The sequence below is a fragment of the Schistocerca piceifrons genome, chromosome 4, assembly GCF_021461385.2.
Source record: "Schistocerca piceifrons isolate TAMUIC-IGC-003096 chromosome 4, iqSchPice1.1, whole genome shotgun sequence".
Classification (NCBI taxonomy): domain Eukaryota; kingdom Metazoa; phylum Arthropoda; class Insecta; order Orthoptera; family Acrididae; genus Schistocerca; species Schistocerca piceifrons.
Genome location: NC_060141.1, coordinates 189920102 through 189930593, shown reverse-complemented (window position 1 = coordinate 189930593; position 10492 = coordinate 189920102). Strand labels below are relative to the sequence as shown.

The 10492-nt window shown below is 38.3% G+C and overlaps 1 protein-coding gene across 1 annotated transcript; it reads right to left on the bottom strand.

Moving 5' to 3' along the window:
• Window positions 1–2037: 2037 nt before the first annotated feature.
• On the bottom strand, window positions 2038–3765 carry LOC124795719 (piggyBac transposable element-derived protein 3-like). Its single transcript, XM_047259801.1, has one exon. The coding sequence runs from the start codon at window positions 3763–3765 to the stop codon at window positions 2038–2040; it is 1728 nt and encodes a 575-aa protein (XP_047115757.1).
• Between the last annotated feature and the right edge of the window lie 6727 nt (window positions 3766–10492).

Genomic DNA, 10492 nt, shown 5'->3' with positions numbered 1-10492 from the left:
GCGCTAGGTTTAAAAAAATTGGTGACGTGGTATTCTGATCCTAGTTCATCCTGCAAAAGTTGGCCAACACCTCTTCCATGGGAACTACCTAACAACAACACTTTCTTTCTCTTTACTGATTTCCCTACATTCCTACTTTTCAATTTGCTGCTGAAAGTCTGTTGTGCCCTGTCTACACCTGCAACTGCTTGAGGCTCACCATCTTCTAACTGAAGCAACAGGTCAAATTTATTTTCCACATCCACCATGAAGCTGTCAGACAAAGTTCTAGGCCTGTTCCTCCTGTTGTCTGTTGCCACTTCCCACCTCTCTTTACCCTTCTCCCTCCTTAATCTGTCAAGATCTCCCCTGGCCTGGTCTAACTCAGCCTGATGGCCGGCAATTTTCCCCTCCTGTTCTAGTATCTTCCTATCTCTACTCCATATCCTACAAAACCGCTAATGAGTCTCATTTACTTCTCCTATTTCCACGCCAATAGTCACCCACATGGAAAAAACTACAGCACCCGTCACACCAAAGCCCCAACCTAACAATTCTACAGCAAGTCAAGCACTTTTCACTCATGATAAACATAAAAGTTTTTAGAATAAGTCAGTCCTGTACACTAATTTGAATAATTATTCAATTATCAGGATAGGATCAAGTGTTCACATGGCTTCCTAATTTGATTCCCAAAGGTGCATTCCACATTCGTATCAAGTCATCTGTGCAGGCTAATGCACAGATAATGACGCTGACATACTGCATTTCTGCCTAACTCCCTGGATTAAATCTTTCTCTGATGTGTAAGGACTCTGATTCATTTGGATTTTTTTGTTTCTGCGTTATGTCTCACAACTTTTATCTTCTTCCTTCCTTATATCTACTTCTGCAAAAAATATCACAGATTTCAGCAGTTTTGAAAGGAACCCATCCCTGCAACAGTACTGCTACTCTGACAGTGACAACCAGCCTTTTCCATGCTCAGACTTTGTCTTTGGTTAGCTTCTAGTTGTTTCTATGCTGCATCATTTGTGATGTTCACAATGTGACCTTACATTTCAAAAGCTATTAAAATAATTTATAGGTAACTTTTAGAACATAATTTAGTAAATTAATTTCACATAACAATCCTATGATTACTATTTTTCTAAAGTTGTATAAATATTTTTTGAATCTTGTGTTTTGGCATCACAATTAGGTGGATCATGTTCATTTACAAACAATAACTACAGAATTCTATGAAATTTTGGTCAAACTGTTGGGTTTTATGTTGCAAAGATACATGGGCACAGGTATTCACACCTGAATAAGGCTAAAAGACTCATTGAAATATTGTGCAGCAAGTTACAAATATTTAACAGTTCACCTGAAATTTCATGGAACAAAATATACGTCAGGAAAGTTTTAAATTTCACAGTAACTATTCAATTCACACAATTCTTTGCCATTTCCATTTTATTGCTATCCCTACAACAGGAAACAGCATACATCATCCGTCTGAAAGGTTCTGAGACTGATTTTATACCTGGAATGTAAGTGACATCAGTGCAGCTGTGTAACAACATAATAATAAGGGGCAATGAAAAACTGGTTAGTGACCCAAAAGAAGTATGCGAGAGATTCATAGATCAATTTAGTAAGATGAGTAAGGAGGATGTGATCAACCCTCCGCAGGTGCTAAATCCCAGTAATGTCAGTAATTCGTTCTTCCTGAGGTGCGTTCGAGAACAGGAAATCCTGAGAACCATTTCCAACTTAACCCATTAAGTCTCAAATTAATTTTTTTTAATTGAATTTTTTATTCCTTAATTATAATGTACATAGTGTATGAACCACAATAAGTACAAAAATAGCCAAAGAATATTTATACATGCTGATATAATGGCTGTCCTCAAAATAGGACATTGGGATCTAATAGTATCGGATAGCACACTAAACTGTATTCAAGTCTTAACTATTTATTTCTTGTGAAATGGTACAAAACACTTCACACACAGTGTTACATGGCATTTAACACAGTATGTTTTTGGTTTCCCGTTGCATTTAGCTCTTAACTCATCTTCTTTGCGTGCTTCTTTTGTCAATCATATGACCAATTCCATCAAACCTGATGTCTGGAATCACTCTCAACTGACTTGATGGGTATTCCATTGGACGCCCAATAATCGGTCCTCCAGTGCCCAATTTCGGGTATGTAACTGTAACAGCGAGTCTGAAATCCAGTAAATCCAGTGCATTCTTCCCATGTACTAGTCTGTAGAAGAGCCAGGCATTTACAAGGGCCATTTCCAGCACACGTGTAAATAGGACTCTGTACCATTTTATCCCTCTAATTACCGTCGCATATTTACCAACTAACCAGTCATGGTGGTCAACACCTCCCATGTATGCGTTATACGACTTCAAAACGGCAGGTTGTTGCACTTGTGTCTTCTTACTTGCTTGTCTACTGTACCACATAGCTGCTCCCAAAGGTTCAACTTTGTCAAACTTTGTACCAATTGTAACGCATCTGTTGTCGTGCCATCGAACAAATAAGACTTCACCATTCCTCATTCTCTGGTAGTCATAGTTTCCTCGAACTGTCTTTTTCAGTTCGTTGCTGCTCAGTAGTGGACAGTCACCAACTTGATTCCCTCTGACAGTCCCAGTTGCTCGAAAACCCAAATTTCTCAGATGAATCAGAAGATCTCTACTAGTGAAGAAATTGTCAAAGTACACACAATGATTCTCGGGTTTTTCAATGCAGTTCAGCATGCTTAGGACTACTCTTGATCCCAATAGTAGGTCATCCCTTGCAGTATCTTCTGGATCCTTTCCACAGTATAAATCAAATTTGAAACAGTAGCCATTTGCTCCACAAAGAGACCACAACTTATAGCCAAATCTAATAGGCTTGCCTCGGATAAACTGTTTCAGCCCACTTCGTCCATAGTATTTGACTATCAATTTGTCAATTGACAAATTTTCCTCAAATATTCCAAATTTTTGAAAGGATTCATTTATCATTTTCAAGAGGGGTCTAATTTTGAATCCGCAATTGTGTTTGTTTTCGTTGGCTAAGTCATTATCTTGAAAATGAATCCATTTTTTCAACTTCTGATATTTATTCCTTGACATAGCTGTCTTTATAATTGGTATGCCAACATCTTCATCTTCAGACCAGTGTAGCTTCTCAGCAGGGAGCTTATGGTAGCCAGCAAAAAGAAGAAATCTGACAAAGACCTTCACTTCTTCAACTGTGAAGATAAAATCCTGCATATTCTTCACATTTACCGCATATCTCACAGTTTCTTTCATTATAAACTCGTATATGTTTTCGTTCATCAGTTCTTCAAAAATCTCCTTCAGAGTCAAGGAAGAAAGTTGTTCCTTCAATTCCTTTCTCTTTGTGTTGATGTCATGCTCAATAGTTTGAGACAGCATTGTATAAACTGGAGGTATCTTTTTCCAATTGCTTTTCTCATCAGTAAGACGTCTCTTCTTCGCTTTACTTCTGGAAACTTGGGATGTACTTGGCAGTGAAGTTTTACATACAGTTTCTTCGTTATTCTCTGATGCAACAAAATGTAATTCAATAGCCCCTGGCACATCTGAGACTTCCACGGTTCCAGTAACATCGTCTGGACCTTCTTCTTCGTCGGTCGTACAGTCTACTTCAGGAGGACATACGGTGATATCAATATGGTCCTGATCATCTGACACCGCATTACAGAATGCGTCACTGTTTATTATTTCTTCTGTTTCTTCGTCAGTGAGATATCTATCTCGTCTGAAGGCCATTATAATCTATATAAAATGAAATGAAATACAATGTAATAAAATAAAGTGAAGTGAAATGAAAGAAGAATACATTAGCACAAACTACAGAAAAGGGAATGTGTAAATACCTCTGTCCATCTGGAACTGTATTATGTACTAATGGGTAACCGAAACCTGGTAAAATTACCACGTTCTAAAAAGAAAATGCATCAGCAGTAGCAGAGTTTTATATTCGAACGTGCAGCAATACAAATAACTGATATGATAACACCAAGTCCCAGTGCGCTATTTTGAGTACACCAAATTTTACACTATGCAGAACAGTCTCAGTATTAAAATCACTCTTCAACTTTTCTTTACTTTTTATTAATCCACTCTCAAAACTTTTTGGACTGATGGAGTAGATGAAGAAATAGCCCAAGTACAAACCAAAATGCTAATGTTCTCAAAGATTTGGAGATATCCGCTACCATACAACTTTCTAGCACTCAATGGCATATATTTCATCATTAAAAAAAAAAAAAAAAAAAGTAATGTCCTGCCTACAGTGAGAGCTTTAGAGATGGAACCCAAGCTCAGATTATGAAAGGATACAGAAGGAAATTAACATCCCAGCATTTGCCTGGAGTGATTTAGGGAACTCAAGGAAATATCTGTATAGCTGGACAGGGATTAGAATGGTCATCCTCCCAAATGTGAACCCTGTATGCTAACCAATATCCTATTGGCATTGCAGTTAGGTGAACAATGTGCCTTTAAACAATGTTGTCAAAATATTGCGCTGAATCAGAATATGATTGTTTTGTTGTGGCTTTAACTCTCATAAGGACTGGCAGTGCAATTTCTGATGGTTGTGCCAATCACTCACAAATATTGACGCAAAACACGAACTAAATAATGCTTGTACTCTTTGACATAAATGCTAGACCAAAAAACAATATAAAATGCAGTCTATCATCACTGGGTTCCAAATTACTCTGTCCAGTGAACTGAAGCTTATCTTTTGCCTAAATGCCGTCATTTACATATTTGATGCATAATACAACACTCACTACATCAATTATACTACAGTCTATTTCTAAAAACTCCATTCATTAATTCACTCCTATTTACATTAGCACCTCACCATCCAGCAAGAGACAATGTTTGTTTTCTCAGTCACTATTATTCACTAACCAGGAATCATTTCTACAACTGGATTCAAAAATCTTCACTCCAACATCTCTCAATACCCATTCGCAGTTATCTTGATGCCATTTGTAATTCTCTCCTGTGTCTGCTGTCTTATCTCCTTTGACCATCTTCTTTCTTTATCTTATCCTTCTTCATCCTGTTATTTCCTTACTTATTCTCTGCTTCTACTTTTTCTTCTGCTGCACGTTATGATTATTTTGGCTGATGATAGATAGTGATAAGGTGTACTGCACTACAATTGTTTTATTCAAATTGTGTAATGTACCATTATCAATCACGTAAGATCATTCTACAAATCCGATGTCCAGCATCCTTTATTATTTCCCTGTTGACGACACCTCTCTTGGTCAGTGCAAGAGGATCTGACGTAATGGAAAATCGTTTGTGTTCACTGACCATAGCCTAATGCCAACAAAACACCAAAAAAGCAGTAACTCATGCTCATTGCTTTGTTCCATACTTCTGATCATGTCTTGCAAGTGATCCATTGTGCTATATCTACTTCCTTTCTTTGATTAAAACCTAAAAATGTTTCTCGATATGGTTAGAGACAAATTTTGTAAGTATCTATATACACACATACAAAGGGTAGTCGACAGGCCCTAGGCCTCCAGCGTTAATCAGTTCTATTGAAACACTATAATCTGGCACTTTTGCTTTTTTCATACCTGAAATTGATTCACTCATATTAACTAGCATAACAATGAGCATGTCATTATTTTCATTATTAATCATCTGTGCTTCTGAGTCATCGCTTCAACTTCCCAAAGTTTTAAAGAAATCTTATAATGCCTACACAATTTTCTCTCTGCCATTGGTTACTAAAAACATTGAGAGTGAGAGAGAAAGAGATCATGGAACAAGGCAATTCTTAATGAGAAGGTGAGAGTTTTGATGAAACAATAATAGAAACATTACAATATATATTGAACTAAAATGAACAATTTGGAAATGTTTTTGATGGACTGTGAGAATGCACTATGGAAATTGGTAAGAGAAACAACTCAATTCTATAGGAGTATGAAGAGGTCAAAAGATTTCATCATTTAAAATTGTGGTAACTGCCAGCATAGTGCATATATCATACAGGATGCAGATTGAAAATGCCAACAATTGAAAGTGGAAATACACTATGTAATTGAAGTGTTTATAACTATATATTTGACTCAATGGCCCTTTCTTTAAATAGATTAGTTTCAAGAGGAAACTGGGTGCTTCGTGAGCAAACTAAAGAGAAAACTAGTATATTGATAGTAGTAGTAGTAGAACATTAGTGCTTGTAACTGCATAAAAGGGTAAAGATTACTTTTTCAGTAATAGAAGGTTTTTCTTTCTGGTTTGCAGAGATTACTAATTAGTTTTATACACAAATATATGGGGCTAAAAGGTATGTTTAAGTCATCAGGATAAAAGGCTTTAATTGTCAAAGAATAAACAGAATATACTTTGTTGTTATATTACTGGATATTCGGATCCCCTAAGTTCACTCGGAAACGGCATCAGATGGATCTACATTCATTGACAGCAGCAATTCCTTTCCAATTCCCTGTTGGTTAGGATCTCTTTATGACCACTGTTCGTGTGCTGTGTTAAATGCCTGCAAGTGGTATACCATTTTTTGTAGACGCAATGGAGAGTTCACATTGATACACCATCATATCAGGATGTTTCATTTTTTGTGGGGTCGTGGGCATGCCGAAGCACGATAACTTCTTTTTGTCACTCTGTCTCATCTTAAGCTGCCAACTGTATTAACTTACTGCCACGTACACAACATTTCACTGCCATGACGTAGCTCAGTAGGATACGATCTCATGACCACCTCTTATAAGTTCTAAAGCCTCCCTAGTACTTCTGAGCGACCAGTGTGCTCTTCTAAGGAAGTGACTATTATTTTGCCCGGTTATCTTAGAAAATGATTGGTAGTATCTGGCAGCTTAAATAACTGGAATATCTGCTCGTATCTGGTATAATTCCTCTCCTCTGTGCACTTTCAGAAAGTGTACAGCACCCACAACACCAATGTGATGGTGGTTTTGATAATTTATAATTATGAAGGATTAGGTGTTTCAATAGCCAAAATCAGAGAAGGTACAATGTGATTGCCTGTTCTCAAGTAGTCATGTGACTACAGCAGGCAAATTTGCACACACTGAAACAACTGGAGGGTGATTGTACAGGTAGGAACAATTCATAATGCAAACATTAGCTTTAACCTGCACAAGTAGTTTGAAAAACAGGCCGGACACTACAAAATTATGAAACATGTTTTCAAAACAAAACAGTCAAACCGTTTTTTGTTAACAGTCAAACCGTTTTTTTGTTAATGCCCCTGACGAGAAAAATGTTTCTTTTTATTTCCAGATATAAAAAGAAGCACAAAAATCTTATTTTAAAATAAATATTGCATTATTCATTAACACTGTAATGGGGCACCCAGTTTTAAAGTTAGACATTTCCGTGCTTTCATACAGTCCAGTTTCCTTGCTGTACATGAACCTATTCTCATACAGGCCCAACAAACTGTTGTCAACCTCAGGTCTGATATCTGCTGCTTTGTGCTGTGCAGCCATTTCCCTAGTATCCTGTGATACTCAAAATGGTTCATATTTCTCACAACCAAAAACCTCCACTGGACTGGATCAACGACTAGTTAATCAAATCATCCAGCCAAAAGAGACAGGTCATAACATGATGTCATAGGAGCAATGACGTATATGACATAATCTGCTATTAAAAAATCATCCATAAAATACTTGAAAATGGCCTAAGGCCGAAATTGTACAATCATACAGGAAATAAAGAGAATGGCAGCTGAAGGCTTCAAGAAATCTTCCAAAAAATTCATCACAGCTGCGGACCCTATTGCATTGAAAATTATATATTTACATTTGTTGTTGTGTGAGAGTTTTACTTTTGAAGAAGGACTTTGTCTAAAAGCTGACAATATTTCTAGTGTTCTTTTTCAGTCTTCTGAGCTGATACATGTACACATGTGCAGCCCCCCCCTCCCCCCCCGCGCGCCTGCACCCACCCACCCACACACACACACACACACACACACACACACACACACACAGACACACAGACACAGACAGAGAGAGAGAGAGAGAGAGAGAGAGAGAGAGAGAGAGAGAGAGAGAGAGAGAGAGAGAGAGCATTTCGTTGTATATTTGTACATCAACAGAAATAAACATGAGTTTCTGAGTATTCTTGGAAGCTACCGTTGTTCTTTGTTAGAATCTACAAGCAATTTGGAACAAATCGGTATTCGTGATTTAGTTACTGTAGCAGGCTTTTTAACATACTGTGTTACATCTAGTTCTCACTTAAAGAGGAGTAGCCCTACACATTATCTGCATTTATTGTAAATTAACTCTGTTTACGACTTTGCTAACAACTATAATTAACATCAAAACATATTAGAAAAATAGTAATTTTACCACACGTTCTTGTGTTGTCTTAATAGCAATCTCGTTTTGTGTATATGTTTCCATTCTTACAGGAAATTAGCAGCATTTTAGCTCAGAAGATAATCATCAGGTTTAATTTAGTTCTTTGCTCACTGCATCAGCCAAAATGCACATCCGCTGTGAATGCGGTTCTCGAATATGGGATGAGATGGCTGGAAACCATCCTGACTGCTGTTATATGATGGGCAGCTGCTGCAAATCGGTGTGTTGGAAGAGCCCCTGAGAGTCATGTACTTGTGATATCTGTACCAGAGGTACCTCAGAGTGCTACCTCTCCTGTGGATCCTGTCTCCTCTGCAGAAACTACAGGATCCGTTATTATTCGTCCACTTGACTGCGAGTGGTGTCTACGCATCTTGCACATGGTGGACGGGCACCAGGGAGGACTCAGGGTGCAGGGTGTTGTATCGATCCCCCTAACCAACACGTCTGAGGTGCTGTCTTTCACTGAAACTGAGCTAGTGGGACTCAGTTCAACTTTTCTGGGGAAACTGTTCTGTCCAGTGCAACAGGAGGCAAAAGCAAAAATATATGGGTCTATTAATCATCGGGAGTTCAAACATACAGTGAATGGTGGTACCCCATAGGAAAATTGCAGCAAGGGACAGGAAAGGACACCAGGCGCCCTCAGTGTGCATGCATGGAGGCCTCATTCAACATGTTGAAGAGGCTACTCCGGCAGCCACTGAGGTAGCAGGGTGCAACCAACTGCAGATTGTGGCACACATTGAAACAAATGATGCCTGTTGTCTGGGCTCCGAGGTCATTCTTGCGTCATTCCAGCGACTAGCAGAGAAGGTCGAGAAGACCAGACTGGCACTTAGAGTTCCAACAAAGCTCACAATTTGCAGCATTGTCCCCAGAAATGATTGTGACCCTTTGGTTCTGAGTCAAGTGGAAAGTCTGTGACAAGCTGGGCTGTGAATTCCTGAACTTGTGCCATAGGATTTAGATCTGTAGTGTCACCCCCCTAAATAGGTCAGGTGTGCACTACACATCAGAGGCTGCTACTCAGGTAGCGTGTGGAGTGCACACAAAGATTTTTTAATTTAGGTGACTCTCCATCCAATAGAGATAATGATAGCTGTACGAAACCCAGAAGTATCAGCGTAACATCAAAAGAAATGCCTCCTGCACGTGAGAGTATTAAAGTCCTAATAGTAAACTGCCGAGGCATTCACAACGAAAGTGCCAGAGTTTGAAGTGCTCATGAAGAGCAGTGAAGCTCATGTAACACTAGGTACAGAAAGCTGGTTGAAAACAAATTGATAGTGAATTTTTGGGGAAAATTTAAGTGTTTATTGAAAGGATAGGCAAATGTGAAATGGAAGTGGCATATTTGTTGCAGTAGATAAGAAACTCAAATCCACCAAGACAAAAACTGAAGCTGCATATGAGATTGTTTGGGCAAGACTCAGTATCAGGGATGGGGAAAAAATGATAACGGGATACTTCTACTGCCCACCAAACTCATCTCCTGATGTAACCGAAAACTTTAGGGAAAACTTAAGTTCACATGTATATAAGTTCCCCAATCACATGTAATCATCAGCAGAGACTTTAATTATCAAACAATTAATTGGGAAAATTACAGTTTCATTAGTGGTGGGCATGATAAGATAGCCTGTGGAACTTTACTAAATACCTTCTTCGAAAACTACCTAGAACAGATAGCTAGAAACACCAATCATGATGGAAATATATTGGATCTAATGGCAACAAATAGACCTAATGTCTTTGAGGATGTCCACATTGAAACTGGTATCAGTGACCATGGCAACAGTGATTACCAAAGTACAAAGGACAACTAAAACAAGTTCAAAGATATATGTTCGGTAAAGTAGACAAAAAATCAGTAGTGTCATATCTCAATGAGGAACTTGAAACTTTCAGGAGAGGTCAGGAGCATGTACAGGAACTCTGGCTCAGATTTAAAAGAAAAGTGGACCATGCACTGGATAGATATGTAACCAGTAGAACAGTTCAAAATTGGAGGGAACCTCCACAGTATACAGTCACTGCAAAGAAACTTCTAAAGAAGCAGACTTTACTGCATAATAGATGTAAAAATAAGCAAAGTG

What these genes read in the sequence shown, in the direction of transcription:
- LOC124795719 (XM_047259801.1), bottom strand. Translation starts at nt 3,765, where the DNA reads ATGGCCTTCAGACGAGATAGATATCTCACTGACGAAGAAACAGAAGAA.